The following is an 18395-nucleotide window of genomic DNA, read 5'->3' as shown; positions in this document are numbered from 1 at the left end:
TGAATCACGAATAAGTGAGGTTCACGAATACACCCTACTGTAGAGTAATGGATGCTTGTGGAGCATGCAGTGTTATGTTTTGATTTAGACCTAATCGGGATTTTCTCTTCACGGCCGAGGTATTTACCGTTTGGGGAAACTTATGGAACTTATGTGTTTCACATTTTGTGCAACGTTTATTTGAAAGCACCAGAATTCGACTCGTCTCATAGTAATTGCTGGGGTTTCGTCCTCTCAGACTTGAAGTGCTGATGTGTGTGTTTGTGTGTGTTTCACATTCTGGATTAATACAGAAGCCTGGAGGAGGAGCAGCTGCAGAATGTTGAAAAAGCCCTAATGCTGGCCAACCCAGGCACTCCACCCACACACCAGGGAGGGATCGCCCGGGACCGGGTCGGGCCTGATGACCTGTCCCAGAATGTCGTTGCAGTCTGTGGGGTTCTGCTACCAAGAAGGGCCCTCGGGAGCCGAGAGCAGGTGGGTGCTAAGAATGTCCAGGAGCAAGATTCGAACCTGTGTAGAGCATCAGGCATCGCTTTTGTTTTTTTTGTAACAAGTGATGGAAATGTTTTTTGTTTTGTGTGACTGTTTTGACGACTGCATGGGAATCTTTGCCTTTTTAAAAAGCAGGGGTTCCAACAGTTGCTTTTATCAGAGTTGTGTTCAGTAAGCTGAGAGCTCTGCCATGGCACCTCGAGATGGACATTTTGCAGGGTGGTGTTGGGATAGATGGCAGTAGGGCAATAGTGGGCAAAATAGGGTATGAAGGGATGTCCAGAAATTGTTGTAGCTGTGGTGACAGTAGTAGCTATAGCAAGGTAGATTGAAACAAGATTAGGGGATGATTTAACAGCTACAAGGCATATTGTTTCATTTTTATTTGTAAACACTGATGTCCACTCAGTGGACCAATTGCTTCAACTTAAACTTGCCTGCCTTAAAGCAGCTCCTCAGGAGCCAATTTTTGATAGTACAATTGGTTAGCAATAGAAAGCACTATGTAGCACTCTGTAGTTTGCTTATGAAAAGCATAAAGCATCCATTTTTAATTCACTAATGCACTTTCCAAGTGATTTTGTTTGGTTATTGTTATATTTTCCAGAGTGCAGGGCCTTTCCAAATGGTCTGGGCCTGGTTAGTATTGTCTAAAAGTGCTTCTCAGTCAAGTTTCCAAGCAGGTTTTCTGAGAAGATTTTTCAGCGGGTATTTTCTTCCTCCACTTGTAACATGCCATTTTGAAGTCAAAGGAAAAGTGGCTAGGGACATCCGTGTGGAGTTTTATTGGGGCCCTGGTCTCTGCATCGTAGAGTTGCGGGTTCAGTTCCCTAGATGGGACGCTGCTGTTGTGCTCTTGAGCAAAATACTAGGATTGTTAGAGAAAATTTGTTTGTTGTGAAGGGTTAAAATTCTTTCTCTGTTCAGTAAAACTGCTAGCTGTAACATTTCAGTATCTGCTGCTGATAAGACTAGGGGCCTGCAGACACAAAGAACGCTGGTTTTAAGAATCCCAAAGAATTAACTTTGTGTAGAAGGCCAATTATAACTACCTGCCTGAAGAAAACACTGATATAGCTTAGTTACATAGACATCTTCCATAAAAGTTTCACATTAAAGCAGAAGTTTGCTTAACCAATAGAAATTAATTAAGACTGAAGTTTTTTCTTTTGAGAATTAAGCTGTGTTCCCTATCAAGGAAGTGTATAAAAGGTCAGCTGTAACTTCTCTTGAGGGAACCATCTTCCTAATTGCAAGGAAGGTGCTTCTCTTTAGCCGAACATACAATGAACTCGTCTTCTGCTCAGCAAAAAGGTCTCCGGTGGATTTTTACTCCACAGTTGTATAATGGATGAATGTGAACTTGTTCTTAATGGAGTTGCCTGGTTAAATAAGAGATTAAATAAAACATTAGAACACTTCATAGACAATGGTGTATAGCATAATAGAACTGAAAAAGTACGGTATGTAGGATAAGTTAGCGTGATGGCAATCTTAGACTATGTGGTAGTGAAGACTTTATTTTTTATCCTTAAGTTATAGTTAAATGTTTCTGTTTTGCTGACAGCATCAGTTTTAAAGATTGTGTTTTTTATCAATTAAGATAAGAAAACATTTTCTCATGGTCTTAGGGAACGAGGTGTTAACACTACATTTTCAGATGCACATTTAAACCTCAGAATAAAGTATGTGGTGATTTAGCTTGTGTTTTTGACTTTACAGGGCCGTGCGAAAGACATTGTGTTGGTGGATTCTACCTGCCAAAGCCTGCAAAGGCTCGCTATGGCTGTTGCCTCCCAGAAGGCTGTGCTGCTGGAAGGGCCCATTGGATGTGGCAAAACCGCTCTGGTAGAATACCTGGCTGAAGTGACTGGGCACCTAAAGCCTCCAGAAATTCTGAAGGTGCAACTTGGAGATCAAACAGACAGCAAGGTAAAAAAAAATAATAGCTAAACATCGGTTGAAGCCGTGGGTTTGACACCTATTGGTACCTATCAAAGGTTAAATGGACAAAAGGAAATGTGTGTTTCTTCTCTCTCCTTCTGTGTGGGCTTCCATAATGGTTGCTGGTTTAAAAATGGTGTCTTTTAAAGGTTTGTGTATGCTATTATTTTGTGCAGAATGGTTGTATGGTAGTTAGCAGTGCTGCCTTATAGTTCCCTGCTCTTGGTCTGGTTTCTCCAGACAGCACAACTTCTCTGCGGTTCATTCGCGGAGGAGAGTAACCCTGTGCTTCTGGAATGCACTTTCTCTTTCTGAGACACTCATCTGGAGAAGCAGCATTCTGCTCAGGAATGGTTGTGTGTTATTTCTAATTGTGGAGATACAATGAAGTACAATACTGAAGCAACTTTGTTTTGTTTGTGTTTTATCACAGATGTTGCTGGGAATGTATCGCTGTACGGATGTTCCTGGAAAGTTTGTCTGGCAGCCTGGCACTTTGACACAAGCTGTAGCCAGTGGTCACTGGATCCTCCTAGAAGACATCGATCATGCCCCTTTAGATGTGGTGGGTATTTTCAAGTGGGGGCAAACAGTAGGCTTTAGGTGTAAATCTAGTGCAGAGAGGTCTGGTTGTCCAGTTAGGTTTGTATAAATTCAGGGAGTTGAAATGATAAGATTTTACAATTGGTTACTCAAAAAGTAAAAGATGTGAGTTTGGGAAAAGTGCCCTAACTTAGTCATTTTGTGAATTTCTTTTGAAAAAAGACTGCAAAGTCATACGGTACAGCATTTTGCATCAGTGTTGGGTTACCATCTATTCCTTACGTCCTGTCTGAGTTGTCTTATGTTATATATCATTAGGTCAAAGGACCACAACTCGTCGGCTTCTCAAGATCATAAAAATGATTGATGTATCAAGGCAAATTTATTTTTAAAATGTTTTTGTGCACTATAATGGGTTTCTATTAAAATAATTCTTACATTTTTTTAAGTGTGAGAGGTTATAGTTTAAGGTCTTAAAATGTAATCTAAGTATGGTTTTCTATTAATCCTGAATAAAATATCTATAATATAAGAAAAAGAGTTTAATGCAGATTTCAATTAGGTGTTTGGTTGATGAAAATGATGTTATAAGCTCAGAAATTGTTCTAAATATGCATGTGTGTTATACAGTAAAATACCTGTACTGTACATGTACAGTTTCTGGATCACCACACATAATACCCAATGTTACTCTAACTTATAGTCTCTTTTCCTACCATATTCCATTATTTCTTATGAGGAGAAAATTGAGTTGTGCATGTTCTCAGGTCCACATCCTTATCTTTCCTATTTTACATTATTTTCTTGAGAAGAAAATCCAAATTTCCAAATTCCCCCCTCACCTCTGTACATCATGGCCTAATAATCCCCATCTATGAACTGGCTTCATCACTCTGCTCTCCTCCCCACTGATAGCTGGTGTGTGGGGAGCGTACTGGTACAGTCTGGTAGTGGAGGGAAGTCCCCATTACCTGTAAAGCACTTTGTGTCCAGAAGAACGCCATATAAGTGAAATTAATTATAAGTCATGTCAGTGTAAGTAGCCCTTCTCTGGTCCCTACCTTCAACATCTGTCAGTACCCCCCTGTGTATTCATGTGAATTTTACGTGCTAGATAATGTAAGTATATCTAAATGACCATAGGCCATTGTGGGGAATAAAATGAAGCAAATTAGCTCTTGAATCAATGAGAAGTTCACCGCTGGTGGTTTCAGTGATCATTCTGCCGCTCACTGTGTTTGTACTGCAGATCTCTGTGCTGATCCCTCTGATGGAGAACAAGAAACTCGTGATCCCTGGCCGCGGAGACTGTATCGAAGTGGCCCCGGGCTTTCAGTTCTTTGCAACAAGGAGGTGAGAAATCATCGGGAGCTCTCTGAGCAGCAAGAGGAAATTCCTGAAAGTGAAAGAGAGATCGAAGTTTCCTTTCTTTTTCTTAAATAGTGAGAGTTAAACATGAAGTTTTTAATGACGTTTATACGTAGCTTGTCAAAGTCTGAGGTACAGCATTTCCCCTCTCCTCATACAGCAGAATATTCTTCCTCTGCCCCAGGGCTTTGCTCTGACTGAGTCACTAAGTCACGATCAGAGCAGTGTTTTCATCACATTGTAAAGCAAATAGTTTACCTTGACCTTTATTTTTCTATCGAATCAGTGTATCTGAAATATTTTGACATGTTATAGAACTGTAATTTTACTATGACAAAATATTGCGTTTTTTTAAATCATTTTAACCAAGTCAATTTAGATTTACTCGTTGTAAAAGCTCTACCTCAAGAAGTACCCATTGATAATGCTTTGGCTGGAGCAGTTTGAATCGGGGTGAAACGGCAGTGTGCTAGCTCAGGTTTAAAGCCATGACCTTTGAGTCCAGAGTCCTGAGTCCAGTCCTAACTCCATGGTGCTGTCCAAATGAGAATGTGGTAGTGGAAATAACTGTTATTTTATGATAGTTTTTTGTCTCATGTCTTTTATTTTTCTATTGATTTGAAGGTTGTTGAGCAGTGGTGGGGGCTTGTACAGGCCACAGAACAGCCACGCAGCTCTTTTGGATAAACACTGGGCCAGGATACAGCTCACCAGTATGAGCCAAGAGGAACTGAAGGAGGTGAGATCAAAATCGTTGTATCAGAAGATGATAGTGTTCATGGAATTATTTATTTTTTTCTTGTGAACTAGTGTTTTTATTAGTTGAAGTTTCTCTAAAATGAGAACAAACGAACAACAAAGCTCTACACCATGAGCGCCCCTCAAGCAGTATTAGACAGCTGTGATAAAGGCACTTTGCAGTCAGGATTTGACTGTTTCAGCTGCAGCACTCCTGCGTCGCCATGGATACCAGCGGCAGCAGGGTTCATATACAGTCTCCCAGCACAGCACCAACATTTTTTCTGCTGTGGTGGGAGACATGCTTTCAGTTGTTGAGCCAAGTTTCAAGTTATAATTTGTGTAAAAGTACTCATCAGCAGCTGATAGTATTCTTATTCGTAGCAGTGGATAAAAAAAAGAACAAACCAGTTTCCAAAGTAACCTTAATTGGACATTCCCGCAACATGTTAACAGTGCTGCCTGGACAAAGCCTGTACAAAGGACTAGGGAACTAGGCAACAGATTTATACTAATACTGTATGGTTCCAAGACATTTCTTCATCTATAATATTCACATCTCGCTTACTAGAAGTAAGATCTTTTAAAGTGTGTATAAAAATAGTTCATTTATAGAGTACATTTTCATCACAAAGATCTCAGTTGACACTGAAATGTAGCACCCACCTGGGTGATGGTTCACACATTAAATACCAGTAGACTGACTACGCCTCCATTTAGGTGGAGAAAAATGACATTGCTTCACCGGTTTAAGGGAGACTTTTAGGCTTTCTCCATTGGAGAATGGAGGTGTAAGTAACCAGAAAGAGGAACGAGGAAGCTTATATTATTAGTAAGTTCTAGAACTAGTAAAGATCAACGATTAAAATGTGGTAGAATGCCACTTATTATTTATGCTTATAGTAGATAATCAAGGATCTAAGTGTGAAAAAGAAAATATTCGAAGGAGTGAATAAACATGTAAAATGGGAATGAAATACATGTCTTCTGAGGTTTTGTGAACCTTTGTAATGAATGTCAAGTTATGATTAAGTATATCGGTATAACACCAAATTTTCTTCTTTAAACATATTTTAACAGGTGATGCTTAAGAGATATCCTAATCTATCCATTGTGATAGACCGACTTCTAGACATCTTTTGCCAGTTGACTGGAGACAAACGCGAGTCTGAAAATTTCTCCTCATGTAGCAAAGGAAGTCATCCGACTGTTGACATGTTTCCAACCAAAATGGAGGACAGAGGAGCAGGCCTTGAGGGCAGAGGCTTGTCTCTGAGGTAGGAGCTCGGCAGCAGGGAATTCTGTTCACCATCAGTTCTGGTTCCATTAGCATATTTATTGCTGTGTTTAACTTCATACTATTATCAGTCACGTGTTATTATCTATTATCATGTACGTTCTCTGCAAAAAACTTGTTTGGTTATTATGCTTGATGCTGACTCTGCTATGGGCACTGAAAGGCTTACAGTGGGGGGGAAAGGGTGAACTACTCAACACTGCTTATTTAGGTAGAGTGTGTGAGTTTGTTCACGTGGTGGTGGAACAGTATTGTACACAGTATATGTATTGTAAGGCCAAATTAATTGACATTGACAAATCCAGTTTTGGACTTCTATAAAGAAAATAAAACCTGATTACCAAATTATAAAAACCAAAGAATTTTCAGATGGTTAATTTAAGACGCACATCATAATGCTTGAATCCTCTCACATTGTACTGGTAATTATTATTGAGAATTGAAATTCAATTAACCTTTATTGGGAGCTTTTCTTGCGCATCAAGAGCTCTTAATATATAACATATATGACAATAATACAGTACAGCAGCAGTACAATACTGTGATACAAAACAATATTGAACAACATTGCTCACTCAGAACACAATCCAGTATCGTAAGATTAAAAACAGACGATTAACTGGTAAAATGTCTAATACAACAGCAATAATAATGAGATCCCTATCTGCAAACAATCTTTTCATTATTCAACAATTGAATGCTTTTAGGTATAAAGGAAGTAAATGCTCTTTAAAGAGTTTTGGACTTCTAAAAAAATAAAATCTGATTATCAAATTGTAAAAATCAAAGAATTTTCAGCTAGTTAGTTTAAGAATCACATAACGCTTGAATCATCTGCTATTGTGTGGGTTATTATTGAGAATAGAATTGAGTGAACCTTTATTGCCTAAGGGAGCCACACATCAATAGCTCATATATATGTTGACACCTGAAAAAGGCTGCACAGCCAAAACATTCTTGTTTCTTTTCCTTTCAGCATGGAATAAAGCTTTTCATTTTCCTATATACTGTAACATACTGTATATGACGATAATACAGCAAGAGTACAATACTAGGCTGCACAACAACATTTAACAACATTGCTCTGTCAGAGCTCAGTCCAATACCATAAGAAAAATAGTCAATTAGAAGGTAAAATGTCTAATACAACAACATTAATAATAACATCCTTACCCACAAACAAACTTCTAATTATTATAATTAATTATGCTTTTATTTATAAAGGAAGTAAATTCTCTCTTTGTCTTTATAGAGGGGATCTGGTATCACCCTCCACAGGGTAGGAGAGTATGTTCTATAAAGAGTGGATGGGTTGGGTCATCTTAGGTCTTTATGGGCAAGATTAGAAATATGTTGCTCTGTATAATTTCTGATAAAGCGCTGTTGTTTTCAGCTAAATAAGTTGAAAAGACGCAAAGATGTCACCTTCAACATCCATAAATATGTTTCTAAAAGCAAAGTTAGTTAGTTTTTTGCAATAATGCTTCGATTCTTTTACACACTAGCTTTGTAGAAGCTCTATATATTTTGTGTTGGACCCAGTGTCTTGTATTTACCTAGCAATAGCATCCCTTTATATCATCCTGGACAAAACCCGGATGGAAGAAATGATAACATGATGGGAAGCAAAGTTACTTGAAATATCAAATATTATGGAGAGGTTATTCTCCTGACTTCACGATGAACACGGTGAATGTTAACATTGTGAGGCACATTTCAATGGCAGGGAACCATTTTGCACATTTGAATAATACCACAGAAGCAGTGTTTTAAGGATAGGAAAATAAAGGATTATTAAAATCTTCCTGTCTATGAGTCCTCCTGACAGCAGCGTTGTACCAAGTTCGCTTCGTACTTCACATCAGATAACGAGCCCTCTGGCTTTTAATTAGCTTTCCGCTGTGTCCTGCCGCAGTCGATGGGAGATCGATTGGCTTTTCCTCAGTACAGGGACCGCAGAGGTCGCATGTGTCGTGTGAGGGCAGCCTTCTTGGATGACAACCTTCGTATTTACCTGCCCGCCTGTCTGTTGTTGAGCTTATTCCCGTTTTCTTGTCCAAAACTCTTTCAGAGACTTGTTGAAGTGGTGCGAAAGAATTGCCAATAACTTTGACAGCACTTCATCCTCCACTGCACTCAATGTGTTCCAAGAGGTAAGCTTCCAGAGGCCTGGGGTTCACCCGGGGTGAGGTTGTTGGTTCAGCTGCAGCGTTCGCTTTGCTAGCGGGAGACTCAGGATGCCCAGTCGTTGATTTTTTGGGACCTTGCGATTCAGTTGTATAAGGAATTTAGCTGACCCCCTCTTGTAGCACATGAGGGTGTCTGGCTCGGGTTTGCATTTGTGGTTTACGCTTTGGCTTCTCAATTGCTCGTCCTTAAACGGGTAGATCGGAGGGGTTCATGAAGCAGTTGAAAATCTGTATGAGCCCCACTAAAATCTTAATAAATGATGCACTGTGTACCAGATGCTAGAAAATTGACAACGTTACAGTTACTGCAACATAAGGCTTGAAAATGTTAAAAACTGTATACCTGTTTAACAACCTAATTATTCTTTGCAGATTTATGATTCCTTACAGGATACAGCACTTTGTATAAGTGACTGTTATATTATCTCAATCATTTTGCCCTTTTAACTCACTTCATCTTTTACTAGATTGAGCTGATAATCCTCAAAACAATAAAGATGAGTAGATTGATAGCGAATTCTGTTTTAATCTTTGTGGAGTAGGACCAGAATAATAGCAAGTGTCTTTTGTGCTTTATTTTATTTAGCAATGAGCGCTGTGTTCATCTGATAAACTGTCTCTTTTCTTAGGCACTGGATTGTTTTGCTGCTATGCTGTCTAATCCCGAGAGGAGGCAGAGAACTGCAGAAATCATCGGGAGCAAACTCAACATTTCAAAAGAAAAGGTATTGATTAAATGGTTCATTGTGAACAGCTGTGGCCATCCATCAGGCCCTTATCAGCAGTAACCACTTGCTTCAGTGAATGTGCACGAGACTCCCGAGTGCAGTGTCACCTTAAGACCTTTCACATTTACATCACTAATGTTTTACAGACTTGAATAAGAGATTTGCTTAGTTTCAAATACTGTAAATAGATGGTCCCTTGTTTAAAACAAGCTCAGTTCTCATTTGTAAAACTTTAAGAAGTCAAGATTTTTACATTACCAGGCTACAGTATATTGATCTCATTGCTGAAGATTAGTATATAGGGTCTAATAAACCAGTTGGCTTTAAAGAGCCATAATTGCATTTTGATTTTATATAGACTGTTTTGATTACATTGAGGGGTCTGCAGATTAAAACTATTTGTAATTTGTGTAATTGTTTGAAAGATTTTAAACCACAAATGAAAAATGTCAAATGGTTTGGGCTTGGCCTGGTCAGTGGGCTAGTTAATGGACATGGTGCTCTTCTTGCAACAGGCGGAACACTTCTGCAAGATGTACAAGCCAGCGATTAGGCTGTCGGAGATGGAAGTGGCAGTGGGCAGAGCCGCGGTTGCCCGCAAACAGAATGAAGCAATCCGTCTCTACGTGTAAGCTGGTCTGGGACTGCGGGCCGTCCTCTGATCTTTATACAAGTCTGATGATCAGGTCAACAGATGCTTGCAGAGTGTTAAGTTCCTTGTTGGTTATTTGAATAAACATTGAATTGATTCCTGATCTCTCCCATATGATAGATAAAACTTCTGCCCTCAGCATATAAAAGTGCCCTTATTATATCCCTATAACTCTACTTCTTTAAAAAACAATTGATAGCCTTCTTAATCGACTATTGAGGAGCAGAGTCAACCCACAACAGAATGTCTTATAAAATGAGTAAAAAAATATATATATTATTAAAAATACTGTGTATATAAGTCCCTTCGTGTTCTATATTTAATAATGCACTTATTTTAACAGTTAATGTCTTAGAAAGTGTAGTTTCATTGGGTCTGTTAAGCCTGAGCACAGCGCTGAAATGGGAAGTAACTTTATAGTCCTGAAGAATAAAAACTAAAATCAGCCTGTGCAAACAGAGAATGATATAAAGTGAGCCTTGTAATGGTTATGCATGTGCTTTTTTTTAAAATACTATAAATACTAAATGTTATGTGTTGCTTTGAAAGTGGAATTGATTCAGTCAAGTTTGGATTATTAAAGTATCTTGTGTATGGTATATACTCATCTTTTCAGCTTTGTAGTTATTAGTTTTAATGTTTATTGATTAAATGGGTAATTACTTTTTTTCTCACCAAAACATTGAAGACTTCAGGAACATATTTGGACATTTCTGTATTGTGTTTTTTTTTTGGGGGGGGGTGGAAAAATCAGTTTGCCTTTAAGTTTACTGGTCGCTCATTCTGTATCAGTTGGAAATGCTGAAGGCACAATGAATCATCTTTTAGCAACCGGAGCAGAAAGAAAGTTTTTTTTTCCCCCCAGAGAGAAGCAGACATTTGCAGCCACTCGGCCTTCGTCTGTTCTGCTGGAGCAGCTGTCGGTGTGCGTGAACAAAGGTGAACCCATTCTGCTGGTGGGAGAAACGGGAACTGGCAAGACCTCCACAGTCCAGTACCTTGCAGGCATCACAGGTGAGCGCTGACCGCTTCTTGTACTGGAGGAGCCAGTCGGGAACATTTCCTGACTGCAGATTGCCTTGCTGCAGCTGTATTTTCTTTGTGTATTCTTTCTGTATTTTGAGTCTTCTGAAACGTTTCACACCAGCATTTTCGTTCAGGGTGCGGTTTGTGAAGTGAAAGAGGAGTTTCTACCCTCCTGCCAAACGCTAGCTTGAAATCTCGTTTGAGTCCTGAGCTGAGCATTGGCATTCCTGCTAGCCACAGCTCTCGCCATGAGCTTCATTATGATCCCGACCTTATCCTGAACCAAGAGTGGCCAACATCGGTCCTGCAGAGCCACAGTCTAGCGGGTGTTGCGCATCGCCAGCAATTTGTAAGCACTTGGAAGAGTCATTGTGACGGCTTAAGGAGGCGATGTTTTCAGTTGCGAACTCTAAACTTTATCTGAAATGAAAATCGAACACGGTGCAACGCTCTCAGCCCACCGCTGTCCGTCCTTGCCTCCAGAGGACCAGATGAACTTTAATTGATAAAAACTCGTGTTTCAGTTCTTTACAAATGGATCATTTAAGGGTGACCCGGTTTCCCAACTCCCAGCCCTGACCGCTTCTCCCACACCAGGTGTGGCCACCCCTCTCGTCACTATTCTGCAGAAAGTCACCACTGCTCAGGGTAAATTCTAGTCAGTCATTATTTCTGTGTGTTTCTGTATTTTGAAGTTCCCATTCCATGTTTTACATCTATGTTTTCAAATGTGTATTGCATGTAATATAAAGCTGCAAGAATAACAGAAATTAAAGTCATGGTCTTTCATATTGCAGGCCACAGGTTACGGGTTGTAAACATGAACCAGCAGAGCGACACGGCAGACCTCTTAGGAGGGTGAGTGAAAGAGCTGCACTTATTTTCAACGATGTTTCCTGACATTTATGGTGGTGAAAGCCTTATCGTAGTCATCCAGTGAAATGATTGAGGGTCGCAGTGTGCGCGCAGTGTGTTCAGATCATACCGGTCTGAACTTTCGTTTGTGATTCTGCCTGTTAAAGTTTAGCTTGTGCCCTTTCATGCTGTAATCACTGAACACCATCATGAGAACAGGAGCCCAAGCCTCAAATCTGAAATGGTTTTCAAATAGGCAGGTCGTATTCCCAGTCATGAAAATGAGTTCTTACAGCACCAAATACAAGTCCAGTAATATTTCAGATTGGATTCCTTTCTGAAGTATTGTTAGCTGGGTTGCGTCTTCATTTAAATCAGGACCCTAAATGTGGGCTTCTGAGAGGACCGGTCCAGGATCCATCCCTCATTGTGTCAGTTGAGTCAGTATTCGGCTGTGGCTGGTGATCTCCAGGCCGCAGTACACGGCTGGCCAAGCACTGCTCTTTTCGGCAGGTTACAGCGGGCTGGGCTCCAGGGGGCTCTGGGGGGTCCAAGGGGCTCTGGGGGGCCACTGCAGGCCAGGGGTTCCTTGTAGGGTGATAATAGTGACTCCAGGCTCCAGATGAGCTTGCAGGGATGTTACCTGTTATGCTGAACCTGTTATGTGACAGAGTGTTCTCTACGTCAATGTGATCACAGAGGCTTTTACAAGATGTGTATTTTCTGTCCCATTATTCATTCAAGTGGAAGTTTGATCGCTATATGGTTTACAACGGGTCATTAATTGTATTGGGATGGGGTTATGTACTGGCCGGTCTCTAGTTACCTGTTTCCAAACAGATTTGTTTGGCTCTGCAGGTATCTTAGGTGTTCAAGGTATGCTTGCTTCTGCCCTCCTTTTTCAAGTACATAGTGTACCTTAGGTTTACAGCTTCCATACACAAATAATGTAATGCTGCAATAGTAAAAACTGTGGTGCTGTATTTGTGTTAACGTGTAAGGTGATTGGCATTGTATTGTTAATGTTCTCCCGTTCTTGTCCTCAGGTACAAGCCAGTGGACCATAAACTGATTCTCCTGCCCCTGCGGGAGGCCTTTGAGGACTTATTTTCCCAGACCTTTTCCAGGAAGCAAAACCTGACCTTCCTGGGACACGTCAATACCTGCTTCAAGGCGAAGCGCTGGCCTGACCTGCTCAAGCTCATGAATCACGTCTGTAGGTCAGCCATCAGCAAAGAAGTGAGCAAGAAAGAAAACGGTACGTGTCCCACCATCGCCGTGAGCTCCACTGGGATAAGCAACGGGTTTGAGACCTTGGAAATGGAGCAGTGATCCTTTTCGTCTCCTCGCTGCACATTCCCTCATATTCAGCTTTGTTTTCACAAGGCCATTTTCATACCATGTGAACGTGTTTTTTATTCCAAAAAGTAATTATCGCACAGATAAAATCAAGACCTTTCCATTCACAACCCCAGAGGCTGGTGGCAAGTTTCCTGGGGAATGGAGTGTCGCAAATCTGTTAAACAAAAAGCAACAGTCCATTTAGTGACCGTAGGGGCAAAGTTTTGTTTTAATTAACACCTAAGACTTTTATTTCCCTTTTGTTTTTTCAAACTTTTTTGCTGCTGCCCTGTCACTTCTAAATTAATAAATGGACTGTGCGTCATGTATCAAGTGTGGCAGTTACACAATCAGAAATGCAACACCAAATGCTTCTGTTAAGACCACTGATGTCACATGTTCAAGAGTTGTGTATTTGTATGATTTTGGTTGTTGTTCTTGTTATTGCCTTCTTACTTTTAAAGAGGCAAACTAGACACAGGACTGGATCCCAGTGTTGTTGACCCCAGAGTTTTAAGACCCCTACTTATTCCAGACTTTTCATGTATTTTACAGATACTGAACCATTACAGAGTGTGTAAGAAAAACACCATATACAGCTCTTTTAGTTACATTATCCCCTGCCATTTTATGTTGTACGGAGTTCTCGATTACCAGTGGTTGATCCCGAAAATAGGAATTGGGTTGAGAGCGCATATTCTTTGCTCTTGTGGCGTCTAACTTCTAAAAACAAAAACGATTCACTTGCAAGTGTGAGTGGGACACTAAAAAATCCTTTAAAATGTGAGCAAACCATCTCTGAGCAGCCATCATTCTATCTTGTTGTGGTTTGAAATGCCTGTGTGTGTGAAAGGTGTCTTTGCTTCAGTATGGGGTCTGGGGGTCTGGTCATGTGCACGTGGGCCTCTCGGCCTGTTTAACCTGCGGCTGTGTGCTCTTTGTTAGCGGCGCTGCTGAAGGAACAGTGGGAGGCTCTTGCTCTGAGGTTAAGCCAGGCCCAGCAACAGATTAAAGTGTCCGAATCCGCTCTGGTCTTCGCCTTTGTGGAGGTGATTTTCATTTCTACATATTATTTTTTTTCTTTTTTGTTTTTCTTGTGAAGGAAATTTCTCCAACACACTTTTATGTTCTGTTGTGGCCGGAGAAGACTGTATAAAGTTGACTGGAAATCTAGTACTTTTGAATTGGAATAGGAATAATTTAATATTCATGATTAAATGTACTAATGATAGTATAGTCTCTCTAGGCATTATTTACCAATTGCTTCAACACAAAATCCTTTTTAGAAGCTTTTACTTTTCAGTTTCTTATTTTTTATATAGAGAATTTAATCAGTGAATATAAAATATGTTGATTATCCTGTCTAATCATTACATAACTGCACAGAAGCCTAAAATATTGGATAATAAAATATCAGCATAATAAAATATCACACAAAAAGAAAACTAAGGATCTTGGATTTAGATGTTTTTGTTTCTTTTAGGGTACCTTGGCACAAGCTGTTAAAAAAGGCGAGTGGATCCTGTTGGACGAGATTAATTTAGCAGCAGCTGAGACCTTGGAGTGTTTGAGTGGCTTACTGGAAGGAACTGCAGGATCTCTGGTGCTCCTGGACAGGGGAGACACAGGTAGGTCCTGTACTCTTCGTCACAGGGTGCCTGAAATAAAGTGGTGGAACTTGACCTACAGTCCCAAAACCAGCTGATAACCTCTTCAGCCTCAGCGCTCAGTGCTGCATGACTGAATCATGTAGTCAAGTGGATGAGTGTCAGATTATTGTAAAATGATGAAACGCGTCCAGGTGTTAACAGGGATAAGCAAGCATTTAGTTACAGGTAAGTCAGCCTAATTAAGCATAAGTGGTTGTTAAAAGATTACTGTGTTTGTGGAAGTGTTTTCTATGGATGTCTGCCCTTTTCATTAGGATCCTTGCTAAGTTGGTTTTGCTTTACTAGTTAACTGAAATCAAATCAGTTTCTCTGATCCCAGTGAGTAAATTGCACCCCGATTGGAGACAAACTCCCAGATCGCCTCCTGACTGGCGGGGTTGGTGGAGAAGTCGTGCCGCGACACCTTTGTGTAGCTTTGCTAAGCCTTAACTGCGGCCACTTTCAGCTGTTGCATATTTGTGTTTTTTTTTTTACTTTTTAGTTTCTTCTTCAGTAAGTGTAATGCAGCTCTATACAGTTCAAATCAGGAGACTGACTTGGCCAGTTCAGAAGTTTCCACTGATTAAGTGTGTTTTCAGTCAGTGTCTTGCAGCTGGGTAAATACTTGCCCAAAGGCGTTGGAGATATTTTTGTGTCTGGAAATGGGCAGTCACAATATTTATGTGCGCTTCAGAATTCATATTTTTAGTTGTACACCGCAAAGATGACAAATTTCTCTCCGCTGTCCCAATACCTATGCTTTTTACTGTATATGTATTCAGTTCAGAGAAATGTAAATGGAATCCTTACAGTGGTAAGTGCTACCTTACCACTTACCACTTAACCAGCAGCCATATCACCCTGCAACTCACAACTGGCAACCCACTGAAGCTAAGCAGGTGTGAGCCTGGTCAGTACCTGGATGGGAGACCTCCTGGGAAAAACTAAGGTTGCTGCTGGAAGAGGTGTTAGTGGGGCCAGCAGGGGGCGCTCACCCTGTGGTCCATGTGGGTCCTAATGCCCCAGTATAGTGATGGGGACACTATACTGTAAACAGGCGCCGTCCTTCGGATGAGATGTAAAACCGAGGTCCTGACTCTCTGTGGTCATTAAAAATCCCAGGGCTCTTCTCGAAAAGAGTAGGGGTGTACCCCGGTGTCCTGGCCAAATTTCCAATTGGCCCTTACTAATCATGGCCTCCTAATAATCCCCCTCTATGAATTGGCTACATTACTCTGCTCTCCTCCCCACTGATAGCTGATGTGTGGTGAGCGTTCTGGCGCACTATGGCTGCCGTCGCATCATCCAGGTGGATGCTGCACATTGGTGGTGGTGGAGGGGAGTCCCCATTACCTGTAAAGCGCTTTGAGTGGAGTGTCCAGAAAAAGCGCTATATAAGTGTAAGCAATTATTATTATTATTATTATTATTACCTGTAAAGAACCATCAATTAAACCTGTTACAATTGAGAACCGTCTCTCTTTTCTTTGCCAAATGTATGTGTATAAATGTATTATTTTTTTATAATATGTGCTTGGGAGATTTTGTAACTTAGAAGTACAATATGTTGAAGTTGTGGTTATAAAGTCGACTGCATACTGCAGCTTTGTGAAGTTGAAAACGCCCTCTTGCGGTTAATGAAGAAAGTGTCTCGTCTTTTGGTTTTCTGTTTCTGTACACTTGTATGAATGTGGTGTGGAAGGATGTCTGGATAAGATAAGATCACTTTATTGGCCATATACAATTTCTTGTATTAGGAATTTGTCTTTTTGCATACCCCAGCTTGCTCTCCATGAGACACACAGCTAGGGAGAGAGAAGCTTGGGGTCAGAGCGCAGGGTCAGCCATTTAGACGGTGTCCCTAGAGCAGCTGGGGTTAAGGGCCTTGCTCAGGGGCCCAACGGAGTACGATTTCTCTGCTGGCCGCGGGATACGAACCGGCAACCTTCCAGCCACAGGCGCAGATCCTGAGTCACAGAGCCACCGGATGGTGTGTGCTGATGGTGTGTGCCTTTTATTATTGTTTATTTAGAACCCTTAGTTCGGCACCAGGACTTCCGCTTGTTTGCCTGCATGAACCCAGCCACTGATGTCGGGAAGAGAAATCTGCCTCCGGGAATAAGGAACAGGTTAGTGCAAGAAAGCCAATGAGCAAAACAGAAATGCCAGGTCGTTGTCTAGAATGGTTATTATACCCTGGTTACATAGTGGAGCTGCAGGATGAAGGATGATTCATCTGTAAGAAAAGCTGTACGCATCTGCGTCTTGGTTGTTATATTGTGTTAACTGCTCAAGCGTGGCCGGTGAAATATTTTATTTCCCCCAACAGGTTCACAGAGCTGTATGTGGAAGAACTTGAAAACGAGACCGATCTGCGCGTCCTTGTCTCCGACTACCTGAAGGGTTTGAACGTGAACAAGACCACTCTCGGTGGAATCATAAGGTAAGGAGCCTCCCTCATTTCAGGGTTGATATTAATACCCTCCCAAGGTTTTCACTTGCACCCCCATGGATATTTATTATTTTTCCTTTTTCATCAGCTTTTATCTGGCTGTGCGCAAAGAGGCAAACTCCCGACTGGTGGACGGAACTGGACACCGGCCTCATTACAGCCTGCGGACCCTCTGCCGAGCTCTGAAATACGCAGCTTCCAATCCCTGCCACAGCGTTCAGCGCTCTCTCTACGAGGTATGCAGGAGTGTCTTTCCACTGCCTGACCAGGTTCTCTATTGCTGTCGTCAATGACATTGCTCTTTGTTAGGATACTGCTTCATGCGTGTTTTGTTCCACACAGATTGCACACACTTGAAAGAGCTTACACTTTGGAGTATTCGTAAAATAATTTAATTTTGCCTAATAAGCAAGTCTTCATGCTGTATAACATCTGCCATTTATTTTTGTTCATCTGGCCTTGCTGGGGATAAATACAAAACAGACCAGTACAACTTTAAGACCAATTTTTTTTTATTTTGGTTCATTGTATCCTGAAATTCTAACTTAAAAGATATTGAACTGAGTATGTTTCAGTATAGTTTCTTCTGTCCTCCTGTTAAGACAATATGCACAAGCAGTGTAAAATCAAATGGAATGCTTGAGCTCATAGCAAAAATGGTGAACGATGAATCAACTCAAACTGTGCCCATTCTTTACTTTTAATGAGTAAGAAATGATTTAGAGCGTGGTGTTTTGGTTTTGGTGATCCACGTACATACTTGTGAGTATAGGTAGGGGTTATTGGTGAGGTCTCCCCCAAGGGACTACTTCACAGTAGTGAAACAGGCACATGGAGTTACAAATGGAAAACACTGCAGGTCTTCCAGCCAGGTGGTTGAGCGACAAACTCCGTACACCTTCAAGAAACGACAAGACACCAATTATGACTCATTGAGATATTGAATTAAGAGTAAGATGGGACAAATGGCCTATTCTCTTTCAGTACCTTTCTCATGTCCTTATGAATAATGACAAATCTAGTGTTGCAAAAACAAAGGCAGAACTAGTTATAGTAGAGTAGCAGACATTTATAATACCCATGATGGTGGAAAGCAAAACGTTTTACTTGTTTCCGTT

At 40.9% G+C, this 18395-nt stretch overlaps 1 protein-coding gene across 1 annotated transcript in view; it reads left to right on the top strand.

Moving 5' to 3' along the window:
• Window positions 1–18395, top strand: part of mdn1 (midasin AAA ATPase 1) — an 80724-nt gene that overhangs the window by 3783 nt on the left and 58546 nt on the right. The window contains exons 5-21 of the mRNA XM_088626750.1: window positions 294–477; window positions 2218–2427; window positions 2873–3004; window positions 4232–4335; window positions 4975–5089; window positions 6169–6365; window positions 8457–8538; window positions 9204–9299; window positions 9818–9930; window positions 10820–10968; window positions 11778–11838; window positions 12882–13093; window positions 14122–14225; window positions 14660–14804; window positions 16858–16954; window positions 17155–17268; window positions 17366–17513. Coding sequence (XP_088482876.1) covers window positions 294–477; window positions 2218–2427; window positions 2873–3004; window positions 4232–4335; window positions 4975–5089; window positions 6169–6365; window positions 8457–8538; window positions 9204–9299; window positions 9818–9930; window positions 10820–10968; window positions 11778–11838; window positions 12882–13093; window positions 14122–14225; window positions 14660–14804; window positions 16858–16954; window positions 17155–17268; window positions 17366–17513 — 2263 coding nt within the window. The remainder of the gene's footprint in view (window positions 1–293; window positions 478–2217; window positions 2428–2872; window positions 3005–4231; window positions 4336–4974; window positions 5090–6168; window positions 6366–8456; window positions 8539–9203; window positions 9300–9817; window positions 9931–10819; window positions 10969–11777; window positions 11839–12881; window positions 13094–14121; window positions 14226–14659; window positions 14805–16857; window positions 16955–17154; window positions 17269–17365; window positions 17514–18395) is intronic.

Source organism: Lepisosteus platostomus, chromosome 3 (genome assembly GCF_059453375.1).
Source record: "Lepisosteus platostomus isolate fLepPlt1 chromosome 3, fLepPlt1.hap1, whole genome shotgun sequence".
Lineage (NCBI taxonomy): Eukaryota > Metazoa > Chordata > Actinopteri > Semionotiformes > Lepisosteidae > Lepisosteus > Lepisosteus platostomus.
The sequence above is the reverse complement of the archived record's forward strand: the minus strand, read 5'-3'. Positions and strand labels throughout refer to the sequence as shown.